Source organism: Rattus norvegicus, chromosome 8 (genome assembly GCF_036323735.1).
Source record: "Rattus norvegicus strain BN/NHsdMcwi chromosome 8, GRCr8, whole genome shotgun sequence".
Classification (NCBI taxonomy): Eukaryota; Metazoa; Chordata; class Mammalia; order Rodentia; family Muridae; genus Rattus; species Rattus norvegicus.
Genome location: NC_086026.1, coordinates 11,946,506 through 11,974,019, shown reverse-complemented (window position 1 = coordinate 11,974,019; position 27,514 = coordinate 11,946,506). Strand labels below are relative to the sequence as shown.

Sequence of the window (27,514 nt, the reverse complement as noted above, 5' to 3'; positions counted from 1 at the left end):
TTGATTCAGCTAAAGGAGTATTTGTGCAGTAAGGGAATTGCTTATTCCCATAAACAACTTTTCCTTGTGTTTGCTGTTATGTCACTCCTAACTCTGGAAATCAGGGACTGATTGAGAGTCAAGATAGGTTCACCATGGAAGTGAATGTTTTTCAGAACTAGCAGTCGATTAGAGCTAGTTAAACATTCTTGAACAAGTGCCATGTAGTTAGGGCTCCAGAGGGCTCCCTGAATAGCCTTCAAAAGCAGCGGTATATGCCTTACGAAGACACAGGAAGGTTAGCAATTTAAGAAAAAAAAACCACAAAATGAATATGCTTCAGATTTACATCCCAATCTTCTGTTTCAGTGTTTCCAGGGAAGACACACCAAGAAGCAAGGCACTGCAGAGGTTGCTGGTACTGAGAAATTTTTGGGCAAAGTTGGGCGTTTTTGATTCTGTGTCTGATGTAAGGTGTAAAATGTTTTCTGCTAGGTCTATTTTACCTCCTTTCAGGTTGACCTACTGGAGACCTAAGCAATGTCTTAACTAAAACCAATGCCATCTTTGAAATGAGCCCTGAGGAGGTTCCATTCCAGTCTCACAGATCTGGATTAGGTGCATCTGGGTAACACCAGGTTCCCTGCATCTCTAGCATCCCTCCTCTATTGTGAGTGCTAAATATGTAAAATCTATGACCTAAGCCAGGAGCAGAACACCATGACAGAAGTTTAGTGATCTAACTAAACAGGGTTCAGCACTATCTTGTGTTGTGTGGAAACAGCCTGGGCTCAGAGCCTGGAAACACCTTTGAAGTTACAGAGTGAGAAACAGGCCATGTCTTGACTGACCACCTTCAGAAGTATGCAACACCAACCCTAGAAGATTTATTAGCAAAACCTAGTAAAAAATCTTATCAAATCAAGCAAGGACAGAGCAGGAGTTTGACCATGTTATTTTTTGTACTGGAGTTACACATATTCTTTCCCTAAGATTATATATACCAGCCGCATGATAAACATACCATATTACCAATTTTGAAGTGTTAGAATTATTACTTTTACTTAAATGTTTGTATAAACATTCCTTTCCCTTGTCCTTTCATTATTTTTCCCCAAACTTACAATGAAATGTACTCAGATATGTCTCAGATATGCCACACTATACTGTGATTTATCCTCTTTTGTGACATTTACCTCTTCAACCTGCCAGTTGCCCAGGTGCCTAGGTGATATGATCAGAATGAACATTATCAGTTGCAGAAAACAGATGCAACTACAGATAATTATATTAACTGAATAAATTTCAGAAGGCAAATTCCACATTTTTCATTTCTGGTTTTTTGATCTCATATAGACATGCAACATCATATGAACAGAAAACATGACAGTAGAAGCAGCTGTCACAGGAACAAAGAGAACCAACTGGTGGCATGGGTATGAGAAGGGGAGAGAAGGGTAGGAGAATATGCTCGACAGGCAGTGTCTGTTTAAGCAAGCCAACACTGAATGAATCGAATTGGACTGGCTCACAAAACGCTGGCTGTTCACAGCAGCTCTCTGGTCCCAACACTGGCAGTCCTGAACAAAATCAACACTGACAGCTGCCAGAAAAGCACAGCAGTTGATCACATGGACAAAACTAGTATGAACCAAAAACCAGAAAGCTCAGTTTGTCTGCATTATTGCCTAGCCATGCAGTCCCTGGCATGTGATCCACACACAGTTCCTGACTTTGGTTTCTTCCACTATAAAATCAGGATTTACGTGCTAAGGAATAGGAAGCTGGCCTAGATATATTACTTTCTATTTCTATTGTGTGTTATGTATGGGTGCTTTTGTGCATGTGCATCTGTGTGCACTGACATATACGAATGTGCACATGGAGGTCAGAGATTGATGCCAGATATCTATCTTTCTCTATCACTTTTGAACTAATTTCTTTTCACTTTAAATTTTTTGAGGTGGAGTTTCTTGTCATTCTGGTGGATCACTGAATTGGCCATACCTGCTGACCAACGATCCCAGAGATCCTCTGGTTTATGATTCCCCAGCATTGGGATTACAGGTATGTGCTATCATGTCTGGCTTTTTAACTACTTGGTCACTATCTATACTCAGGTCCTGATGCTTTTGAAGCAAGCTTTTACCGAGTCATTTTCTAGGCCATAGATATTTTTTATAAGGTCTCTAAACTATGCTATATTGTTTACAGTCATATGCAAAAAACAACTTGGACAAAACACACAACTTCATTTGAAAATGTTGGGACAAACAGATATGATATTGGGCTGGCAATACTTAAAAGACATGAATTAATTAAGAATATCACACCGCAGATATTCTTTTTTTTTTTTTTTTTGGTTCTTTTTTTCGGAGCTGGGAACCGAACCCAGGGCCTTGCGCTTCCTAGGCAAGCGCTCTACCACTGAGCTAAATCCCCAACCCCCACCGCAGATATTCTTACTGTGAACACTTGTACTTACTGATGAAGAACATGCGAGAATCTGTTTCTTACCTTTAGACTTCCGTTCATGGTATGACCTGCCTCTATAACGAGGGGTGTCCATGTACAAATTCTCCAGATCATCTTGCCAAGACGCTGGATTGAAGTACTTAAGCAGATCTTCTACAGTATCGAATTCTGCAATAGCTTTGTCCAGGGCATCGGCAGTGAGAGTGGAGTCCATTACTGATGGAGAGTGATAGGACACCCCCTAAGAGTGACATACAGCTCAGTGTACTTTCATAGGGTCTACTGCTGTGAATATAACATTCACACAACCATACAGAAGGAACACAGATGGTTTCAGAGGATGGCACATCATGTTGTCATGCCATGGCAATCTGTCACTGAATTGTCATATTATTAACCAGTGTATAACTTTCATTCTTTTATATAGCATATACTTTTATGAAAGTCAAAGCCAACAAGACCCTGCAACTTTCAGTTTACCTTAGTTTTGATAATTTCAAGAGACAGACTTAGTATGAATATAAATTTGACATCTGATTTCTTGGTTCCTTGTTCCACATCTTTCATATCTCAACTAATAAGAGTGAGAATTACAATTCTGATCTCCTTTCAGGAATTTCTGATGATACAATCTGTGCTCCCATGCTAGGCTTCTATGCTCCCTCTTCCACAGTACTCCCATTGCAGATGCTGTGTGAGGTAAAGCTCTGCAGACATTCTCATAAAATCTGGCACTTTAACCAGCTTATTTACTCACCACAAGGATAATTAGCCTGAAACAGACTCTCTTAACTTAAGAGTGCAAGGTTCACATGGGGAGCATATTAAAAGGAAAAATAAAGATACTGCTACAGCTTAGGTGCAATCCCATTGTCATTACCAGTTTCAGAATGTTGTTGAAACAAGAAACACTGTACCACTGAAAGGCCAGGAAAGGATTATGTGTTTGCCATGGAAATAAAACATGCTTAAGCATTTACTCCACTAACCTTTGTACAATCTTGAGGTAAATGAGCCATGAGTCAAACATCTCTGTGAAAATTCATGATCCATTAACAGGCAAATAGAGAGAACACAGCCTCAAATGATCATCTAAACATCCTTAAAGACACTATAAAACGAATAAGATCTCCCCTCTGGTTAATATTTTCTTTCACTAAATGGAAGTGGGAATTAATGAAAAGTTTCCTTCTTAAACCTGACCTGCAGTTTTATATTATAGTATTATAGAAACAATACATGCTGCAGAACTCCCAGTGGCAAACTAATGCTTGCACTTTCCTGTTGTTGCTCCCTTGTCCACCACTACTCTCCATGGGCGTGTGGATGACTCCACCATACCTCACTTGTAGACAACTGCACTTGACTTGGTAAAATTATTGAGTCCAACAAAATCATCTACCACTGGTAAAATGTAGACTCTGTTTCATTTATGGTTTCTAGGAGAAAGGGAAGGGAATGTGGGAATTGGAGAGTGTGTTGAGGATGGAAGACAGATTGATGACTTTGTTCACTTTTAGTTAACCCTGTCAAAATAATCACACATTCTCTCCCCAGCATGGTGAGAGGCCACTCGGGTATATACAAGTCATTACTTATCTGGTCTCTCAGTATTTGTCATGCATGACTTGCAGAGGGATTTGTTAATCTTCTGGGCCAACATAAAGATACACTCTGCACTCACTTTGCTGTGATAATGCAACTCCATCCAGGGGCTGGCATGCTGAATCATTCAGCGCTTTTTTAAAAATTAAGCCTTTTACATTTATTTATTATTTTCTGACTGAGTGTTTGCATTGTATGCATGTATGTATGTGTACCACATACATACCTGGTGTCTACAAAGGTCAAAGAGGGTGTCAAGTTTCCTGGAACTGGAGCTATGGATGATTGTAAACCACCACAGTGGGTACAGGCAAGTAAACCTGGATTCTCTGCAAGAGCAGCAATTGCTCTTAAGTCCTGAACTGTCTAGCCCTTCTTCTTTCAGTGCGTGCGTGCGTGCGTGTGTGACATTAACTGAACCCTGGTGGACACACATGCTTGCCTCTTCTACCTCTCTCTTGACAAGTATATTTCACGAAAATGCCTCCTATAAGTCAGTAATATAATTACAAGTCTCCACTGAAACTGTGTGTATAACTTATAATTAGTCCCTCCATTTCCTCTATTCCAGGTGGCTCATATTCAATACACAATTAGCTTTATATCACGATGTGGGTCTGATAGCCTCCAAATCAAAATGAGTTGACCAAAGTTATGAGATTGGCAGCGTTTAAAAGCTTTGAAATAAAAGGAAGAACAGCAGTCAAGGCATTCACACACAAGTAAAAGCTTCTTGCTATAGCTCTGGGAAAGTGGCTCTAAGTATTCTCAGATGGCTCTCAACAATGCCTGGATTGCCAGTGTGTACCCAGACATTACTATCAGAACAAGCTTTTAAGGGTCCTCGGCCCCTGGAATGGAGGCAGGGTGTGATGAAGAGATACAAGCTCCTCTAACACTGAGCTGGAGAGAAAATTCAAACCACAGGTAAAATTGAAACTGTCCCTCTGTGTGAGATTTCATGGTTGTTCTTCAGGTTCCATTTAGGGCAGTTGGCAGACACAGGAAGATAGTTAAGGACACACTTATGTGTCACTAAGTGAGCTAATAAGCGTAGGATAATATTTGTTTTTGAAGTAAGTATTTTAAAAATTTCTGAAAGAGAGCCCCTTAAGTGCACCTCCTCCAGCTATCCCATGTGTTTGGTTGCATTGTGCTTTTGTTATCTATTTATAAAGTAAAATTAAAACGTTAAAGCACAATTTTAATTGAATTAAAATTTCCACAAAGCATGCCTACTGCATAAAACCTAACATATAAACTTCTTTGAGTAAAACAAATTATGGCCAACATACAAATTGATAGTTTGTCTGGTGGTCCTTCATACTAAACTGAACAGATCTTAAGAACAAGCGCAGTTTTAAAACAGAGAGGAAAGGGCAACAAAGGAGAAGGGTGAAAGAGAGGAGTGAGAGAAAATACAAGCAAAGCACACAATGTATATATAATATACATCCCTGAAACATATCCTTTCTGTATGCTAATGAAAACTAATGGGATCAACAAATGGAAAACCTGATTCTCATGCTCTTCCAATACGGGTAAAGCCTTAGAACTCAAACCAGAGGTAAATATGGACCAGGCTGAACTTTGCCAAATATTCCAAAGGGATAAGCCAATATTCCCCTTGTTTAAAAGCCTGGATGATGCATAATTATGTAAACGGTTTGGTTCTGTACTTAGAGCAGGAATAATCAGACCACCCCGAACCACCATGAGTATAATAGAAAAGACGATGAAGTGTCCTTCTGCCTACAGCCCTGGTGTATACTGTGTCATTACCACTGGCCCAATACCTGTCCTACCCTTCTCCTGAGCCTGAGGAAAGCCTCAGTGTTGCCCGACTCCTTTTTATAGTTTCTACCCGATAGAGCTTGCCTACACTGAGCTAAGCACTGAACTGTGACACACCGACCATCACCGCCAATCCTCAGTACTCTTTCCCTACATAGTTCCCTAATGTAATATTTGTTTTAATTTTTAGACAATTTAATATATGCACATAATGTAGTTCCATTGAGAATGCTAATTTATTTTTATATCTCTCATCATCCCCTTTCTTCTTCTATCCCTATTTCCCCAACACTTTTCCTCCCATTCTCATGGCCTCTTAAAAAGGCAAAAACCAAAATGAAATACCCTTAGTGCCACATGTATATGCTCAGGTGTAGAACAATTCACTCTATGGGTGCCCCTCAGGAGTCTTGTCTCTGAAGAGAACTAACTCCTCATTCTCCAGAAGCCACCAATTGATCCTCAGCTAGGGCGAGGCTTCATGAGCTTTCCCACCATGGGGGGATTTTTTATGCCTTGATCTTCTGCACGTGTAATCACAGCTGCTGTAAGTTAATGTTTGTAATTATCTCCTCATGTCTGGAATGTGCTGTCTTTCTCCAGATGTCTACTGCCTCTGGCCCTTAGGATCTTTTTACTTCCTCTTCTTCAGTGATCCTAAGCCTTGGGGCAGAGGGTGTGAATATAAATTGACTGACCACCCTGGGGGATCTTAAGAGGCACAGACTTCAGGCTTGCTGAAACCTTGGCATAGAAGGAATTAAAAACATTCCCTCGGTAAGAAAAAAAAATAGTATTGGCTTAAAGTAAGGAACACTGATTCAGCCCCATGGCCTCATGTTAGAATCACAGATACTTGTTCATCATGCTTGAACCTCGCTAAGAAGAACTTGATTTTATTATCTTCTTTTTTATTGCTGCATAAGTTCCACATGCAGCTCTGGTGAAGGCAAGATCTCTGCTTTGCATGCATAGCAGATAAGGTGACAGGTTCCTGAGAAATGACTAAATTTGGAGGAATAAAATGAGAACCATTTTACAGTCGCAGGGTAAGCTATGCTCTGTGGTAATCAGAATCCTGTGCATGGCTGATTTTCACTTAAGTTATCATACTGTAAATAGGGAGATTTTCCCAGACTGGAAAGACCCTTGAAACTGTATATGTTAAAAAGGAGCCAACCAGGGGTGTTCCTGAAAGAAATGAAGGAACTTAAACTGCCTGCAATTTGGCTTGCAGTCAAGCCTTGGTTCTTAATGCAGTTGAGGTCCCTCTGAGGCTGACCTGGGCTTCTCCAGCAATTTTGTTCACTGGCAATAGAATAATAAATTACTCACAGAGAAAGAACTTGTGACTGATTCCCAGTTGATCTCTGAGGCTGCTTCAGGTTGGAAATCTTCCTGGAAAGTAAAGACACATCCATGAGTCAGTCATCGCTCTGTTCAATTCGCTGTGCCCATGTGGCAGCGTCTCAGCATCTCCATCTTGTTCTAAATATGTGACAACAGAAACAGGGCTGCATTCTCAGCAAACATGTCACCCTTGCTTCAAGGCATCTGTATACAAGAACTCCTCTCACTCCTTATCTTGTAAATATGGGTGAAATTGAAACTGTAAAGACAAAAGTTCAAATTTAACTTGGCCATCTATTGGTGTGTGTGTGTGACGTCAGGTGATCTTCTCAGCCTCTAACCCTTCTGTTCTTCATCTGGAATGGGCTGAGCTGTTTAAATTGCAGAGCTGTTTCATGAATTGAACATACTAATTATGCAATTATCACTGGCATTTAATAAGTGATTAATATAGAGAAAGAATAAATATTGTCGTTATTGATATGTGCTTGGTTTAAAGTAGGTTCTAAACCAAGTTCAATGCTGCCTGCTGAGTCAGTGTTTAACACCAATGATCTTTTCAAAGATTAACCTCAGAAGGCTGTCCCGAACTCCATTAACAAATGTCAGGAAGAGTGTTAAGGGGAAGATCATTAGGGGGACTGGTAAAAGACAGACAGTACAGAGCTGGCCAAAGAAAGATATCTGTGACAAGTCTAAAAGATTTTTGATAGACACTGCCCTCACAGAAAGAATTATACTGAAAGGCAAAAGTATCTTTAGTTTACATGCTACTTTCACATTAACTAGTCCAGCACCAGTAAATTAAACACATATGCACAGACACACAAAGGCACATACAGACACAAACAGACACACACAGAGACATATAGGCACACATAGGTACAGACACACATGCATGTATGCACAACAGGAAGGAGAGCTGACTCTACCATTTCTACATGGCACAGAAGCTTCTTGTATCTGCTAAAGTAAATTATTCAGGTAATTTCTTTCAGTCTGAGTTGAGTTTGAGGTGTCTTGTGATGATACTAAGACATAGTCAGTGACTCAAGTCTGAAAGCTTATTTGCCAAAGTATGCTTACTGAGTGAGAGCTGAGAATCAGGTCTAATTTCATTTGCATGATGAGAGTCTGAAAGTGTATCTTTTGATTGGTAACGATGACATTAGTTTGTGTATAAATATTGGCACTGAAGGAAAAGTCAGCTGTTCACCTACAGAGAACTGAATCACACATGGGTTGGAGAAAGCAACTGGCTATTGACCATTACTCTAAAGCAACATCAGTGAATAAAGAGAAACAGGTTCGGTGCATAGAGGGAGCAGAAATGACAAGTTGTAGAGTGATACATTCAAACCATGTGAAGACTGGCCTTCACAGGAGCTTCTTGGAAGATTAGTAGGTAGCACTGGTAGAGAGACAATGGTTTATCTAAGAACATCCCCAGGTATGTGAGTACGCGTTTATTACTAGAACCACTACTCCAAACTGAATCCTTAACAAAGAAACAAGTGTTACTTAGCTCAAAGTTTTGGATACTGAAAAGTCCCAAACTGGGCAGCCTTATTCATTAGTCGTCTGGCAAGGGTCTAAGGCAGATACCTCACAGTGACAGTCCATGTGAGAGGCAGAGATCACACATTAAGACAGGAAGCCCAAAAGATAGACTACATGAGTTGATACCCAGGTGGCCTTAACACTGCCCCCCAGAAACATGCTTCTCAACATGTGAGCTCCTGAGCTTGCACTCAAGCTATAGGCAAATCACAGTACCAGGGAAGATACTATCATGAGCAATTTGGAGATCATACAGTTTTATTTCAGCTGTTAATGTAGCATTTGTTAATTTTCTACAATGTTAGAGTGTAGTCTCTAAGGTGAGGTTGAGCCACCAGCGAATAAGACATTTCTTTCCTCAAGGAGTCTGAAACCATTAAACTCATCAGAATTCTCTGGTATCACATAGAGTCAGATAACTGCTTCTGAGATGGGATGAGAATATTTTCATGTCCAAAAGAAGACGTTTTGACTGGAATTTTGCATGGTAAGTAGGTGAGTTTGTACAAAAATTCATGAGTTGTTCTGAGCATGGTATGTTTGAGGTACTCACACAGCACACATGTAAAAATAGTCAGCGAGAATTTTCCTGTAGACTATGAGACCTCATGAGACACTTGAACTTGACACACAGATCTGGGAAGTTGCCACACAAAATCAATACCAAAATCAAGTGATGGATTATGGGAATGATGTAAAATCCAGAAAGACTCTTTTGAAGTCTCAGACCTAGAAAGAGTTTTAGAATTTTTCAGCCCCATTTTCTTACTGTGAACAACTGATAAATAACAAATGGCTTATATATAACCCAATCTCAGGAGACACATGGCAAGCTCCGGGATGTAGATACCTTGGGGTGAAGCTACAGTCATAAGTAGAAGCCGTGACGTGTTGTTTTGTCACAGAATGTTTGGAGGGGTGCCCACAGTTTTAGTCACCACAAAAGCAGAAAAAGAATAACGGACATCTGGGATGTCACTCATAAACTCCATGATCTCAGTCCCCCAGCTCCCACCTCTCCCCTACCTACCTACATACATAGGCATTTTGTTGGGCAGGGAGATTGCTCAGTGGGTAAATACACACATGACAGAACTTACAAAATAGCAATTACGGCAATCTGCATCTAATTCCAGAGCTCAAAGGAAGAGGTGGGAAGAGGAGGCAGGAGAATCCTGTGGAAGCTCAAGGGCCAGCTAGCCTGGTATACTTATCACTGAACAAGAGACTGTCTACACCTAGGTGGAACACAGGACTGATACCAGCGGTTGTACATATGAACAGTGACACTTGCTCAACTATACTCATACACATAAATGCACACAATAGAAACCCACACAATTTCACACACAAGTACACACACACTTACTCTTGCATCTCACAGAGATGGGAGGGAGAAAAGAGAAAAGAGAGAGAGAGAGAGAGAGAGAGAGGGAGGAGAGAATATGTAAGATGCCTTTTCAAAGTGTACATTTCATATATAAGTACTTAGTTATATGTTACACAAAGAATTTTGAGCTTATTTACTGTCTGGGTTACAGAATTCCAGTCAGAAACTTTAATAGTAACAAATGATAAATGAATTCATTGCATTCCAGATAAAATCCAACTTCATCTTCTCTTAGTTACATAAATATGAGATGTTTAAGGGAAGCCAAGTTCTTGTCATTTTTTATAAGTGACATATTTAAAATGAACTTATAAAAGGGAACAGCATCCTTTATGACAATGAGTTTCTGAGGTTTTAGATCTAAAAGAAGAATCTTGTCCTAAGATGAATGGATGGTGTGTGTGTGTGTGTGTGTGTGTGTGTGTGTGTGTGTGTTGTCCTGTGTGCTGTGGTGTGTGCACATGTGTAATATAATTTGTAAATATACATCCTGTGTGATAAGTTTTCATCTCCCTGACTATCCTGCTTGATAGAGCAGTCATGTTTCAATGGTAATGAGCAGGGTGCTGGAATTACAGAAAATCCTTCCAATCTTTTTCTAAAGCTACTCCATGGCTGTTTTCTATTACACGTGGTGCCCGTGTCCACTATGTCCTCAAGGACCTCCTTAGGGTCTTTCAGATAGCTTCAAGCTTCTTTGCCTTTTTATCAGACACTGTTCCCTCTATCTGGAAGTATTTTCATCAAATATTCCTGGAACTGGCTCCTCAACAGTTGGTTGTCTGCTAAAATATCAGATCTTTAGAGAATATCACTGAGCGTCTCATGAAGGATGTCCTCACTCTAGGTCACTCTCTGTTTGCCTTTGTGCCTATCTATTTTCATCAAAGTTGTTATGAATGTCTGAAATGATTGATGTTTCATTTATTTGCTGATGATAATTAACTACAATGGCAGGGATTATGTTCTTTTATTTTTTATTTGACCTCAACTACTTAGCTGTGTCTTCACGACATACTCTGAGTGGTAGCTACCTCTATTCTATGACTTAAATATTAACATGATTAGTTTAGATGGCTTGTGTTTAAGCCCTAGTCTCATGAGAGACACAGTACTTTTTATGAGTGCTCTTAGCAGAGCAGTGCCCTCACAATTACTTGAAGTGATGCTAAAATACAACAAACAGTGAGTAGTCATTTGAAATGTGCCACAACATCCCAGTGTCTAAAGAATGTTTTTCTGCTCTTTGTTAAAACACACGCAAGCAAACACTTTAACAGCCATGTCCCATCCCAGGGAAGAGAGAACTATTTCCTAACAGGAAGGCTATGCATATTCAGATCCTGGTTTCTTTACCTTCTGCTCTGAACTGTGATATCCATCACAGAATGATTGGTTACTCTGTCCTTCCAGTTATGCAGGGCAACTCATGTGATGGTGAAGGTTACTTTAATGTACCTTATAAACATTATGTACATAGGGTGAGGATGACTTCTCTAGAGAGACAAAATCTTGAGCACAGAGAGCTGAATGGATCACCTAGCACCCCTCTCCCTCAAGTTTCAGAGTTAGAGGTCCAGCAGCTGTAACGTCTCTGTAGTGACTTGTTATTTTCAGCTCAAATAATATTCTAATATTATAAATCATTCTATAACCAGAGCATTGCAATCTTTATGCATTTATATCACTTAATATACTACTTTTCTTAGCTCATATTCTCATGCTTATGTGATATGTCCAAGTGGTGCTCACTCACTCATTGTCTGCCATTCATTCTTTGATTTTAAAAAGCAAGCACAAGTCATGGTAAAATGAGTTTGGTTATGTGGGTGAGAACTGTAGTGGAGGTATATAGAAATGAAATTAATGCATTACATGAAAATAGATAAATATTTTTTATCAATGCAGAGGGGAAGCAGTATTTCTTTAGAAAATTTATAGTTATATCTTATTATTTTTTCTGTGTGGATATGTGTATTTGTGTATATATGTGTTTGTGTATGCATGTGCTTGCGTATGTATGTGCATGTGGGTGTGGGGTGCACATACCCTGGTACCTGTGTGGTGGTCAGAGCACATCTTTAGAGAGTCGATGCTCTCCTTTTACCTCCTAGACCCAGGGATCAAACTCAAGTTATCAGACTGCCTTCTGGTTACAGGCGCCTTCTCACCAGCCCCAGAAGCAATATTTCTAAGTATAAAAGCTAATCTTGGAAAACATGAAAAATATACAGTGTGTCTGTTGAAAAGGAATAAATCCAAAAGACATCAGAACGAAATTACAAGTATAAAGGTAGATTGATGACCACACATGTGACAGATGTAACTGACTAGTAATATCTTTAAGCTAAAATGACGTCATAGATCCAAAGACATTAGAAGGCCATGGTTGATATCATGGAGTTTCACCAAAAAAATGTACAGGTGTCTAGCAAGCAGAAATACAATATATATTTACAAAGATACTGATATTAGTTAACTCTGAATGGTAAATGTTTTTTGTTTGTATATTACAAAATTTTCATAACAACCATCTAACTTTACTAAGAAAATTAATTTTTCTTTTGTTTTTGTTTTTTGAGACAATTTTTCTTTGAGTAGTCCTAGATATCCTAGAACTAGTTCTGTAGACAAGTTTGGCCTTGTCAAAATGATAAATGTTTAATATAGCAATGAAAAAGGAAAAATATTGATTGGAATATGCTTGATCATTTATCCTTAAGCTCTTATCTGCTATTAAATTATGTTCTGAAAGATGTCATCCATAGATTCCCTATTATAAGAAAATGGCCTTCTAATGAAAAACAACATTCACTATGTAAAGAAGAGAACTAAAGGGTTCTAGACTAGACCACAATGAACTGTATGCAATGGAAGACAATGTCTTGAAAAATCAGCTATACCTGGGGTCTCTATCTGAGGTTTCTATGTTTATGAGCACGTTTCTCCCCTACACACACACTCATGTTCTTATATTTCCAAAATCAATGCTTTCCATAGCTATCTTTGCTACTAAAAGCATAGACACAAGTGGGGGCTTCCATTGTTGGAAGGGGTTCCTTCAGATAACTTGCCCTTCTATATGGTTACTTTGGGTTCATCTGAGGGAGAAGGCAGACACTTACAATTCAACAAATGCCCCATTCACTCCTCCAGCAGACTGAGCTTCCCACAGACCTAATTACAGAGTCCCTTCAGTGAATGTCCAAAACAAATTCCTCTCTTATTCCTTGAGAGCAGAGCTGGGGATTCCTGGTTTAAAGTCAGTGGTTGCATGCTTATATTCCATATGTACTGTGGACCACCAACCCCACCTCATTTAGGACAGTGGGTCATTTTCATCCTAAGCTGTACCTGAGCACATGGGCCATGACCACTCCTGTGTTTACTGTCACCACAAAATATATGCAGTTGCTTACAGTGTCTCAGAGCTTTCAGACAATCTTTAACTTAACAAGAAACATGGACTCCAGGAAAATTTCAGATGACATTTATTGGAGGACTTTTCACATGTGGCATGTGGAGAACTTTTCTTCTGTTTTCTCTTTTGCATTCACCCCTCAGAGTTAGAAAATAAATTTTTTTGCTAATCCTGTTTTTTCTTCTTCTTATTAGATCCACACTAAGGATTGTCAGAATCTATGAGACAGCAGCTAAGAAACACACTACCAACACTATCACTACAATGAATTCTCTGCCCATCCATGACACACTGTAATCTGCTCATGACCCAATGAGGTAAAATAAAAGTTGTTAAGTCTGGAACAGCGGAATAAGATCATACCACAGGGAAAATCTTTAGAACAAAGCCTTTTGTTCCTGCACCACTTGATTTTCAACTCTACATGTAGAGACGATGATACAGCAATGTGTGCAGGTGGGATAAAGCAAATGCTAAACACATAGAAACAATTAGACACTGATCCCACAGGCATACTTTGTTAGATCGTATGTCTGCTCCTAATCAGTAAACCACTTCTAAAAATATGGGAAGGAAGGTCAATTGTAACTGGCAAGAAGTATTTTTTTAATTTATTTTATTTTTACTTATGTTTCTGTGTCTCTGTATGTATATGTCCATGTGTACAGGTGCCATCAGAGTTCAGAAGAGGCTGCTGGATCCTGCAGGGGCTGAAGTTACCGGTGGTTGCAAACCACCTGACATGGCTTCTGGGAACCAAACTGAAGTCTTCTGCAGGAGCATCAAACACTCTTACCTGCTGATCCATCTTTCTATCCTTGAGCAAAAAACATGTAATAGAAGCATAGTAAAAGCCCAGAATGAATGATTAATCAGAACCAAGTAGTGCCTTTAAAAGGTAGAAAATGTCAGTTTGTTTTGGACTTTAACAGAAGTTGATTCTTAGAGTTATAGGAAACCTCACGTCACTAATTTGGAGGAAGTCATAGGGATAATATGTGAAATCCAGGTAAGATCATGGTGTGCTTATATACACAAAGGGGAGTACCTACCTAAATTGATTAAGTAAAAATTGACAACCAGTAAGTACTGTGTTCGTACCATGACTGGAAAGCATACTGGACAGAAGAGACAGATTTTTTTCAGGAAATCTCATTAATGTATACACTTACCATGTGATAGAACCTTTGAAGATATTATGCAGAAAACTGCAAACCAAATAATACAGCTTTGGCAGTTGTTTCTGTAATTTTTCCCTCTTGCAAAAAAAAAGTGTTTAGAGAAAACTTAGATCTCACCAAGGAAATGCTATCAGAGATCTTGCTACGATGTGTTGCTGAGAAGTTAGGTGTAGAAGAAAATGTGCAAAAATTCTTTTCTATAAAGACAAACCATTGGAGGGCTCCAGAGATTGCATAGATGTTAAGAGAACTAGCTGTTCTTCTACAGGACCTAGGTTGGATTTCTAGCACCATCATGGTGGTTTCCATCTGTGTGTAACTCATGTTGTAGGGATCTGACAGTCTTGACTAGCTTCTGTAGGCACCAGGTATATTCATGGTGCAAAGGCATACATGAAGGGAAAATACTTACATATATAGAATAAAAATTAATGAAAGCGTTAAAATAACTCTACCCAAGCAAGTGAAAGGCTGGTATGCCTTTGAACTTCAAATCTTTGAAGAAAGAAATTGAAGTAGTTATCAGAAGACAGAAAGTCTCCCATGATCATGGATCAGTAGGACTAACATAATAAAAATGGTCTTCCTACCAAAAGACATCTATAGATTCAATACATTTCCCATCAAATTCCCATACAACTTCCTCACAGATATTGTAAGGACATGGAAACACACACACACACACACACACGCATACACACCCGGTAGATAAAAACAATACCAAATAATAAATAACTGCTGGAGGTATGACCATCTCTGATTTTAAGTTATACTACAGAAGTATAGTAATAAAATGGCATAATACACAGTACAACAGAATCTCAAATAAAGAAAGAAAGAAAGAAAAAAAGGGTAAAGGTGCTGGTTAAAATTCATGTATGCATGCAGAAGAAAGCATATATGAATATACTTAACACCCTAAACGAAACATAACTCTAAGTGGATCTATGATCTCAACATGAAACTAGATACACTGAATCTGATGGAAGAGAAAGGAAGGGTGGACTTGGCACAGAAGATAACTTTCTGAACAGAACACTAATAGCACAGGCACTAAGATCAACAATTAATGAATGGGACCTCATGAAACTGAAAAGCGAAGAACACTGTCAATGGTCAAAACTGCCCACAGGATGGAAAAAAATTTTTTTTACCAACTCTCTATCTGATAGAAGTCTAAAAAAGCCAATCAAGTAATCCATAATAAAACTATGGTACAAATCTAAATAGAGAATTTTTAGTAGAGGAATCTCAAATGGTCTCAATACCTAAATGTTCAGCATCCTTACGCATCAGGGCAATGTAAATCAAAGCTGCTTTGAGATTCCGTCTTATAACTATCAGAGTACCTAAGACCATATCGCAAGGGACAGTTCATCCTGATGAGGATGAGGAACATTCCTCCATTGCAGGTGGGAGTACAAACTTGTGTGACAGTTTCTCAGACAATGAGAACTGATCTACCTCAAGGTCTATGTATATCACTTTAGGGAATATACACAAAGGACCCATCACCCTACCACATGGATACTTGCTCAAACATGTTCATTGGTGCTCTATTCACAATAGTCAGAAATTGGTACCAACCTCAATGTCCTTCAATAGAAGAATGAATAAAAAAAGTGGTACACTTACACAATGGATTGAATATTAGACAATTGTTTAAAAATTACATAAAATGTGCAAGTAAATGGATTGAGCTACACAAAATAATGAAGGAACCAACGTCAAGAAAGATATAGTATGTGTTTGCTTATATGTGGATATTGGTTGTTAGGTAAATGATAACCAAACTACATTCTGTAGACTCAGAGAGGTTGAGTATAGAGGAAGGGATCAGGGGACACAGAGATATCCCTGGGAGAAGGAAATTGAAAAGATCTTATAGTGAGCTCAGGGTATAGTGGGAATGGGAGTGGGATGATCAAGAAGTCAGGGAAGATTGGATTGAAGTAGGGAATACACAGAGAGACATCTAGAATTGAGGGGTATTTGAGGAATATGAAAACCTAGTGTAGTGGAAAACTAAAATATGTGAAGGTAATCTTAATGAAGTTTTCACATAATGGGGGCGATGAAGTCCCATCTGGCAACTCTTGTCACCAAATGAAGCTTTCAGTACCAGGACTGAATCACATCCTATTTAGTTATCGGCCAAGAGGTCCTATGGAAATTCCCAAACAACCCAGGCTGTTGCCAAGATGATAGGTTGCCCTCCAAAAACTAACAGCAAGTCTCCTTTGGTGAAGACAACACCTACATAACTCATTGGACATGGAGGGAGCAAGTTGGTTCCTACATAGAAACTTCAACTCAAGTTCTACAGGAAGGTACTCTCTAGGCTACCAAAAATAAAACATAAACCCCAGCAAAGCCACAAACCCTTTGATCTACAATGCTATCTTACCTGCAAGATATGCCAGCACAATGGCTACACAAAACTGTGGGAGTAACCAACCAGAGTCTGATGTGACTCCAGGCCAACTGCAGTAGTAGATAACATACTGACACCGCTCTGATGACTAAGAACCAGAGACTAGAAAACACATATACCCAGGGAAAAACTAAATGCTAATGGTCTTTATTTAACTGTGCTAATGACTCCTAATTACTCCTGATATTCTGCTGCACTCATAGATCAGTGTTTTATTCCTCAGTCATCAGAGAAGCTTCTTCCTTCAGCAGATGTGGGAAATATAAAGATCCATAGTCAGACTTACATACACAGAGAGTGGCCTTGAAACACACAGCTCCAAATGGGATGTCTCCATCAAAGGTCCCCCACCCCCTTAGGACTGAAGGAACATCACAGATTAGGAGGTAGGAAGGGTGTAAGAGTCTGAGGGTATGGCGGACACCAGGACAATTCCCTCTAAAAGCAGCAGATTCCCTCTAAATCAATTGAACAAAGCTCATATGAACTCACAGAGTCTGAAGGAGCATGCAACCATATGGTGGCTCACAACTGTTTGTAATGGGAATCCAAAACCCTCTTCTGGTGTGTCTGAGGACAGAGACAGTGAACTCACATAAAATAAAGAAATAAACCTATTTTTAAAAAAGATAGAGACAAGGCAATAGGGAGACAGGATGATGCTAGGTTTGAGGAAGAGCCTGGTTTCTGAGAAGCTCCTCAGCTGTCTGAACCTAAGGCCAACTCCTGACTTTGATCTCTGCTGAACTTTCATTTGCAAGTAATCTTTTTGTTTAAGACAAACAAACCTAATTGGTTTATGCAAAGTATAGGCTTCCATAAATGCCTAAATGTATTTCCAAGAGAACATGAAGTATAGTTACAGGAACCTGAAAATGACTAGAAATTGTACTTTTGATATCATGCAGCTAATCTTAAATACGGTTTATAGAGCTAAGCTAAAGTGGAGGGCTGAGGGAATCATCCTATGACCTTAAGGAAATAATTCATTTCAAAAGCAGGAGAAGCAACACACGCCTAGCAATTCAGAGTTTAATTTCTTACATTATGAACAAATCCTGAAAAATTAACAAAAAAACCCATTCTGTTTATTTGCTTGTTGATTTATGTATAACTGTGTTTGAGGAAGGAAATACTGTTTCTTTTGTAAGGAAAGGTAGCATTAGAGATGAAGTTTGGGTCTTCATGCTAAGCAAGATCTCTACACCTGTGATCTATTCTTAACCTCAGAAAGTCTCATTTTTGTGATCAAAATTTTAAGTGTTTTTTATGACTTTGCTAAATTTAGCAAGAATTACTTAATTTCTTTCTGTTTGATTGCCATCCTATAAACAGATTATCTTTGTCCTAGCCCTAAGCTAGCAATGTTGTTAAAGCTATTATTAAAGAAGATGAAAATTATAATCAGTATGAAAATTAAGGCCATTTCGCCCAAATTCCTCAGCTAAAATAATTATCTTGAAAAACTCAGATCACTTCATTGGTAATTAAAATATGCAGGATCTGACTTGAGATAGAAAATAATGTTTGAAGTTTGAAAGAGAAAAACCACAGTGTATCAGCTATTCGTCTTATTGCTGGGACAAAATATCTGACAAAAGATACTCAATGGGGAGTTGATTTGTTTCATACTTGAAAGGTACACTCTGTTAGGGCAGACACAGAAATACAAGAATGTTTTTTCATGTTTTGCCTACTCAAGAAGCAGAGAGAAAGGAACGAGCATGCTCAGCTTGCCAAGCCTAGGATAGGGTGGATCTTTCCTCTTCAGTTAACAAAATGAATATGCCCAGAAGCTTGGTCAAGCTTCCCCAAACTGCAAGGTCATGGCTTTCATGGAGCTTTCCTCATGGCTACCATTTGCCTACAGACTTGGACTGAAAACCCTAAAGGGATAAACATAATTGCCTTGGCAGAAAGATCTTTGCTTATTTGGCATGCTATAAAGCATTGTACTGCTGTGGAAGGAGCTGGGATTTAATGTTGTCAAATCTTCCTGTGGCCCCTTTCAATGTGTGGGAGAAGGGGGAGAGAAGGGGGAAGAGAAGGGGGATGGGGACGGGAAGGGAGGGAGAAAGGCACATTTTATAGACCTTCTTGTATTTATCGAACTATGGATTTCCTAGAAAATTAATAGTAAACCTCAGCTACTTCAAATGATGATAGAAGAAAAATGTCAAGGAAAAAAATTTCATGCTGTTATTTTGATAAACTTTCTGACATGTCCAGAATCTTCCCAGGTAATCATAGAATTAGGAGCCATTCTTTGTTTTTTTAATCAAACCCTTAAGATGCATTTTTCCACTAATTCAGTCCTATCTCATCCCTCGGTAGGGTAGGGTACAGAATTACCTTCTTCTCCAAAGAGGAGTTAAGAAGTTTGCCTGATCAGAGGAAGCCAGAAATGAGGATTTCTTTAGTGCCTCATGAGGACTCCTCAGGTCAGCCTGCAGGAATCTGTTCAGTGGGATTACTATAAGCTATCTCACCGCCAGCAGGGATCACAAGCATGCTTGAATACAAATGACCATTGCTAGTTTTTTTTCCAGAGGATCTTTGAGAACACACAAAATAAAAGCAAACCCCTTGCCTTCAAAAAATTTGGAAGTTCAGATGTCCTGTGTGATTCACCTTGCAGAATAAGGACCTTAGAGACAGGTTTCTGTTGGAGGAAGAGATTTAAAAATCAGCCTGGTAAAATGTCAAATGGTGACATAACTTTCTAAATTAGATTTCACTTGGAAAAGGCACTGCTGGGCTTTGGAGAAGGGTCACTCCGAGCTCATGATTTCTGAATGACAAATGAGCAAGGGACACTTCCCCTCACTTCACAGTTAATGTGAGGATTAAAGAAGTTTAAATTCATTGTATTCTTCCCAAAACAAGTGCAGTGTTTATGTCTCCATGGGCCCTTAGAAGGTGACACTTTCAAGAGACAGGAACTGCCTGTTATAAATGCAACTCTCTTCTTTCTATTCCCAAATTGATCCCTGAGGAGTTACACTACTTCAATAGCCCAGTTTCTCAGTTATTCCATATTCTTGCTTTGAAATGAAGATGGCTTATAAATTAGGTGGTGTATGCTAAGTAGGTTCTTACTTGTAAAGGGGTAGATGAGCTTGTGGCATAAGTTGTCAACTTTGATGCATTATCATATTTCTTTTCTAAAATTGAAAAAGTCATTGGCCCAAGATTAGTAAAAATGGCCATCTTGCCAAAAGCAATCTACAGGTAATCCCCATCAAAATTCCCACTCAATTCTTCATAGAGTTAGAAAGAGCAATTTGCAAATTCATTTGGAATAACAAAAAACCCAGGATAGTGAAAACTATACTCAACAATAAAAGAATATCTGGGGGAATCACCATCCCTGATCTCAAGCAGGATTACAGAACAATAGTCATAAAAACTGTATAGTATTGGTACAGAGACAGGCAGGTAGATCAGTGGAATAGAATGGAAGACACAGAAATGAACCGGTACACCTATGGTCACTTGATCTTTGACAAAGGAGCTAAAAACATCCAGTGAAAAAAAGATAGCATTTTCAACAAGTAGTGTTGGTTCAATTGGATGTCAGCATGTAAAAGAATGCAAATTGACCCATTCTTATTACCCTGTACAAAGCTTAAGTCCAAGTAGATCAAGGACTTCCACATAAAACCAGATACACTCAAACTAATAGAAGAAAAATGGAGAAGAGCCTTGAGCACATGGGCACTGGGGAAAATTTCCTGAACAAAACATTAATGGCTAATGCTTTAAGATCAAGAATCGACAAATGGTACCTCATAAAACTGGAAAGCTTCTGTATGACAAAGGACACTGTCAATAGGACAAAACGGCAACCAGGAGATGGGGAAAAGATCTTTACCAATCCTACATCTGATAGAGGGCTAACATTCAATATATACAAAGAACTCAAGAAGTTAGACTCCAGAGAACCAAATAAGTCTATTAAAAAATGGGGTACAGAGCTAAAAAGTCATTCTCAGCTGAGGAATATCAAATGGCTGAAAAGCACCTAAAGAAATGTTCAATATTTTTGTCATCAAATCAAAACAACCCTGAGATTTTACCTCACACTAGTCAGAATGGCTAAGATCAAAACTTCACATGTCAACAGATGCTGGTGAGGATGTGGAGAAAGAGGAATATTCCTCCATTGTTAGTGGGATTGCAAAATAGTACAACCACTCTGGAAATCAGCCCAGAGGTTCCTCAGAAAAGTTGACATTACACTACCTGAGGACCCAGCTATACCTCCCCTGAGCATATACCCAAATGATGCTCCAACATACAACAAAGACACATGCTCCACTATGTTCATAGCAGCCTTATTTATGACAGCCAGAGCTGGAAAGAACCCAGATGCCTTTCAATAGAGAAATGGATATGGAAAATGTGGTATATTTACACAATGGAGTACTACTCAGCTATCAAAAACAATGACTTTATGAAATTCATTGATAAATGGATGGAACTAGAAAATATCATCCTGAGTGAGGTAACACAATCACAAAAATACACACATAGTATGCACTCACTGATAAGTGGAGATTACCCCAAAACCTCGAATTACCCAAGATATAATCCACAGACCAAATGAAGCTCAAGAAGGATGACCAAAGTGCGGATGCTTCAGTCCTTCTTAATGGGGGGAACAAAAATATTCATAGGAGAGGATATAGAGACAAAGTTTAGAGCAGATACTAAAGGAACAGCCATTCAGAGCCTGCCCCACATGTGGCCCTATGTGTGTGTGTGTGTGTGTGTGTGTGTGTGTGTGTGTGTGTGTGTGTATCTCCACCAAATAGATAAGATTGATAAAGCTAAGAAGTACATGCTGACAGGAACTGGATATAGATGTCTCCTGAGAGACACAGTCAGAACATGTCAAATATAGAGGTGAATGCTAGCAACAAACTCTTGAACTGAGAAGAGGGTCCCCATTAGAGGAGTTAGAGAAAGGATTGAAAGAGCTGAAGGAGCTTGCAACCCCATAAGAACAACAATATCAACTAACCAGAGCTCCCAGGGACTAAAGCACTACTCAAAGAGTACACATGTACAGACCCATGGCTCCAGTTGCATATGTAGCAGAGGATGGCCTTGTTGGGCACCAATGGGAGGAGAAGCCCTTGGTCTTGCCAAGGCTGGACCTACCAGTGAAGGGGAATGTCATGGTTGGGAGGCAAGAAGGGGGATGGTTGGGAGGGGGGACACCCTTAGGTAGGTAGGGAAGGTGGATTGCATAGGGGGCTTATAGACGCTAAACTGGGAAAGGAAATAACATTTGAAATGTAAATTAAAAATATCCAATAAAAGACAAAAAAAGTCTGCTGGTTATTTCATCTAGTTCTATAATGACCCAATATATTATTATATAACATAGAAATTGAGATTTTCTTTTTCTTTTCTTTTCTTTTCCATGTGGAAAGGTTTAATGAGAGAACAAGAGTAGAAGAGAGGAAGAATAGAGGCTAACCCTGAGCACATGGAGGGAAATGGGTGGGGGAAGGGGAAAGAAGGGATAGGGACAAAGGGGAAGTGGACAAGAGAGCAGAGAAGAGCAAGAGCAAAAGTGAGATTTTCTAAAAGCTTCTAAAATTCTCTATACAAGCTGGATACAGCACAGTCACAGATACATTGGAAACAATAGCGCAGCTCTATTTAGATTTACTGAATGCTCATGTGCCAGCACTAGGCAGGAACCCACACAGTCTCTTTGCAGGCTTTTTCACAAGGGAAAAGAAAGTTGCCAATATTTTCTGGTCTCCTTTACACCTTTCAGTAGCCTACCTCCTCCTTTCAGCAGCCTACCTCCTCCTTTCAGCAAGCGGGGTCCCTACTTCCTGCCAGGGATTTCCCCAGGCTAGGGTATTGCCTAGTAAACTAAACGGAGAGAGTTGGGTGGTTACACTGTTTATTAGCTATAATGGCTATGTATATGAAAAAGACTATTTTTATGCAGCCTTTAAAACACGAGTTTATTCAGGTTAGAGGGAATGGTCACTTTACAAATTGTTGATAGAATGTAAAATTAAAAAGGGCCTGTCAGTTCCCAAGCTACTAGCTTATACACGAGTTTGATCTCTTCTTAGACTCAGTCATCCTTTATCCCAAAAATTTTGGTTGAAATATTTCTACAGTGGCGTCTGTTAATTTTGATTTTTAACGCAGAGATCAAGTATTTGCAATTTGTTGTTGGAGGAGTCTACATCATTTAGAAAACTTTCAATAACAAATCTTGTGCTGCTCTTTGTCTTCATTCTATGATTCTCATACTTCAACCTGTGCCCTCCCTGTGAAGTGTTCCAGGTTTTCAGGCTTGAACCCCTGCAGTACAAGTGCTCACCAGTGTTATCACTGGCTGCAGCTTGGAAAACATTTCATGGTCTTTCTATTGCTCATTTCTTGGTAGCCTTACAGTTTTCAAAGATCTCCTTTTAATATGGGCTCATAAATGCTTTAACCTACCTTACAGCCCATCACCTACCAGACGTAGTGGAAAAGAAAGGTTATTAGGATACGGGAGAAGTGGACCTGTAGAAATTGTTCTTTGGAGTAAATCCCATCTGCCTTGTCAGGAGATCAGCAGTTTTGTTTATAGCATTCAGCAGCAGCAGCAGCAGCAGCAGCAGCAGCAGCAGCAGCAGCAGCAGCAGCAGCAGCAGCAGCAGCTCAATCCCCTTGAAAACACTTTGTGAGTATGCCAGCAGTCCAGTTCAGGAGTACTGTGATAGCAAACATGAATCAGCAGCAGTGGCATGACCTAGCAGAAATAGCTAGGCCTCCACTGAGCATGGATCAGTAGGAGTGATTGTGTCAAGAGAAGTTCTTTGCCATGCCTCTCTCAATGAAGTGAAGATCAGTGAAGACTGGAGACTAAGATGTGTGGTAAAGCTAGCTATGCAAGCAAGTCACTGTCACTGTCCATTGAGTCCAATTTATATCCCCTCTAAACATCATGTGTCCTCCATCAGTCCTGCCTCACCTTGGGCCTTGCCAGTTTTATCTTAGCAAAATTCCATGCAAGTCTGTATCAGCTGACATCACTCTCCCAGTCAACCTGAGTCTGTGGAAGCAGCAAGAAGCCACCAGAATATCACTAGAAGCTTTTTGGTGCATTTTTCTCTCATGGAGCTTAACTATGCAATGTAAGGTAGACCAATAGATGAGTGTCATTAGTGAAGAATCCTTCATCATGTGTCCTTTCACCTGTGTCTGCTTTTGCAAAGCATCGGACCCAGCTGACTCTCCAAAGAAAACACGAGTTTCTAGTTCATTTCTCTGCTACAATGATAGTCCTTCCTCAATGGAATGGTCCTTCATGTTGTATCTCCAAAGAAAGAAGAGAATAACCTAAGGCTAACTAACCATAGCAGGAGTGAGACACACACGACCAGTCACATCTCCCTAACAAGGACATAGCTAATTCAAGAGAGCCAGGATCCATTCATGCCCTCCTGCCTTAGTCCAGATGACTTTTACTCTAGTACATGTTTTAAGAAAATGATGTCCTTTAAATAAAGAACATCACACATTTTTTCTTCTTACTGGGCCTACTTAGAATTTACTTGAGATCAGGGTATTGAAACTCTTGTCTAGCACAAAATGATACCATAGGCCTTCTTTGACACTTAATATTAATTGTCAAACGGATGAGATCAGAATTATAGGTTTCTGGACATGCTTCTAGGGTTAATTCTGATTAGGTTAACTGAGATAGGAAGACATTTCACTGTGGGAGGCACCATTCCCTGGTCCTCGAATATACTAGATATAATATAGCCTAAGGAGGAGAAAGAGAGCAGACTGCAAGCATTTACCTCCCTCTGTTTTCTGACCGTTAGAGGTAATGTACCCAGCTAACTCAAGCTTGTGCTGTTGTGATTTCCCTGCCCTAACAGACTGTGTGTCCTGACCTGTGAGTCAAAATAATTTCTTCCACTCTCCCTCACTCCCTCTTTCCCTCCCTCCTCTCCTCTCCCTTCTTTCTCCCATCCTCACTCCTCCCCTTCCTTCCTGCCTTTCTTCCTTTATTAGTTGGTTTTCTCAGAGTATTTTAGTCTCAGGAACAAAAAATTAAGACATGTTGCTACACCGGCAGTGAAGTGTACTCCCATTCTCTCTGTATCTGATATCTGAGAAGCCACAGGAAATAACCTGCCCATTCAAATGACTCTAGTCAGTGTCTTGAAATTATAATAAGCATGTAGAGTATCACCATTTGATATACTCCTTTTTAAAAAAAAAATCAAAGAGAATGTTAGGACCTTTCTGCTTCAAAGTCCTACAAAGTGTTTCGAGTCTTCATTACCATCAGAAGTGATCAATAATGTCATTCCTTATTTCCAGCTACAAAAGATCTATTTTAAAAGGCATTCAATCGGCGCTTGATTATATTTGAATTTGATGCCAAGTTTCCCAATTCTGTGAAGTCTGCTATCTTAATGCAGTGCTTATGTGTAGAAAAGTTCAATTGAAAACTCTTCTTCAAGAGGAGACAGACTCTTACTAAGGAGTTCTGGCTGGGCAGAGGCCACACTGGGAAGCACACACTAGTTTATTGGATGGTATCACATCTTAATGTGAAATTCATGCCTTTGAGAGGTCTTTGGTGAACTGCTGACAGTACGACCACCAGGCATGGAAGAGGCTTCGTCAGTAATAGAAATACCTTCACTGTGTAAAGTGAAAAGGCTTGGTGCGTCAACAAGTTCTTGCCAGCCAGGTCAAGGGAACAAAAGCTCCCTGCTTAACAGCTGCTGAGGAACCCTCAGGGTCACAGCTGACTGGCTCAGCTTTTCTCTCCTAGACCCTGACTTAACAGGTTGACAGTACAGCATGAACTGCTTTAGCACTTGTTTCCAGAGCCAGCAGAAAAAAAATAGGTGCTCTCTTTCATATTTCTCCACGAAGTTGGGAGAAAAGAATAAAAGTCACATTTAATATAGAAAAGCCAGAAACTTTAGCTCAGGCAAAAGCTGCCTAATTAGAATCACTTCATCTTGAGGTCTGTTAAGATGTTTCCCTGAGTAATGAAAGGCAGGATAACATACAGAAAAGTAAGGGAAAAAGACAGCTTGTAACAAAACAATACTGTATTTAAACACAGTGTCTACAGATGTTGAATGAGGGAAGCTGAAGACTAGAGATTTGCTGTAGCTGTATCCCTCAAATAGCTGTAGTCAAGGCCTACAGTTATATTTACTGTGTGTGTGTGTGTGTGTGTGTGTGTGTGTGTGTGTACATAAATAGATATGATTTTAACAGCAAAAACAAAAGAAAAGAACAAAAGAAAAGCATCCCCAATAATCCTGTGTGGATCATGGCAGATGGGATATTTTTTTAAGAGCAAATCTAACAACAAAAAGCCTTAAATTTTTATAGGAGATAAGAATAGAAGGTAGCTGACATCTCTGCCTCAGGAGAACAGTGTGTTATCTGCTGCCCTCGCTTTCGTTTAGTGGTGGAATCAGAAGCTGAGGATTTACTATAAATGGTAAAGAATATTGCTTTTGGGAGATGTTTTATCCTGAACTTCATATTCTCTTAAAAATAAACAGCAAACTTGATATTGGAATTTTGAAAGAGCTGGAGTGATTTCGATCTAGAATCTATTAAGTATATTAGCATCTAAACAAGCCACATGAACCCAGTGTTATTTCTGAGAGGAAATATTTTGTTTCGTAATGCCTTGTAAATGCCTAAATCTTTGCAGACATAACTCAGGTATTTCTCAGCTGTCAGAGACTGCTGAAGCTTTATTCCTGTAAAAGGTTTTACTCTCTATTTTTTAAAAGATTTATTCATTTATTATATATAAGTACACTGTAGCTGTCTTCAGATACACCAGAAGAGGGCATCGGATCTCTTTACAGATGGTTGTGAGCCACCATGTGGTTGCTGGGAATTGAACTCAGGACCTCTTGAAGAGCAGTTGGTGCTCTTAACCGCTGAGCCATCTCTCCAGCCCTAAAGGTTTTACTCTCATTGGAAAGTAAGATTTCTTTCTGCTCCAAAGGAAATGTGAGGATTGGGTGCCTCCATTCACCTTACAAACCTCTTAGATTTCTAGTACCCGAAAGTCAGAGGACTTGAATATAAAAGTGAGAAAGTGATTGTGACTCAAGAGCAGTCAATATCATCTATTGCTTCTATATCCAACTATTGTAGTTGATGCGGATTATGGTGGTTTGAGAGAAAAATGTCCATTATAGGTAAAACTGGTTGAACACTTGGTCCTCAGTTGGTGGCATTATTAGTGGAGATTATGGAACCTTCAGGAGCTGGCACCTTGCTGGAATAAAAATCAAAGG

At 39.4% G+C, this 27,514-nt stretch overlaps 1 protein-coding gene across 2 annotated transcripts in view; it reads right to left on the bottom strand.

Annotated features, from left to right (window-relative positions):
- Window positions 1–27,514, bottom strand: part of Pdgfd (platelet derived growth factor D) — a 233,943-nt gene that overhangs the window by 33,258 nt on the left and 173,171 nt on the right. For both annotated transcript variants that reach the window (XM_039082130.2, NM_023962.3), the window contains exons 4-5: window positions 7,189–7,251; window positions 2,497–2,695 (exon numbers count right to left, since the gene is read on the bottom strand). In XM_039082130.2, coding sequence (XP_038938058.1) covers window positions 2,497–2,695; window positions 7,189–7,251 — 262 coding nt within the window. The remainder of the gene's footprint in view (window positions 1–2,496; window positions 2,696–7,188; window positions 7,252–27,514) is intronic.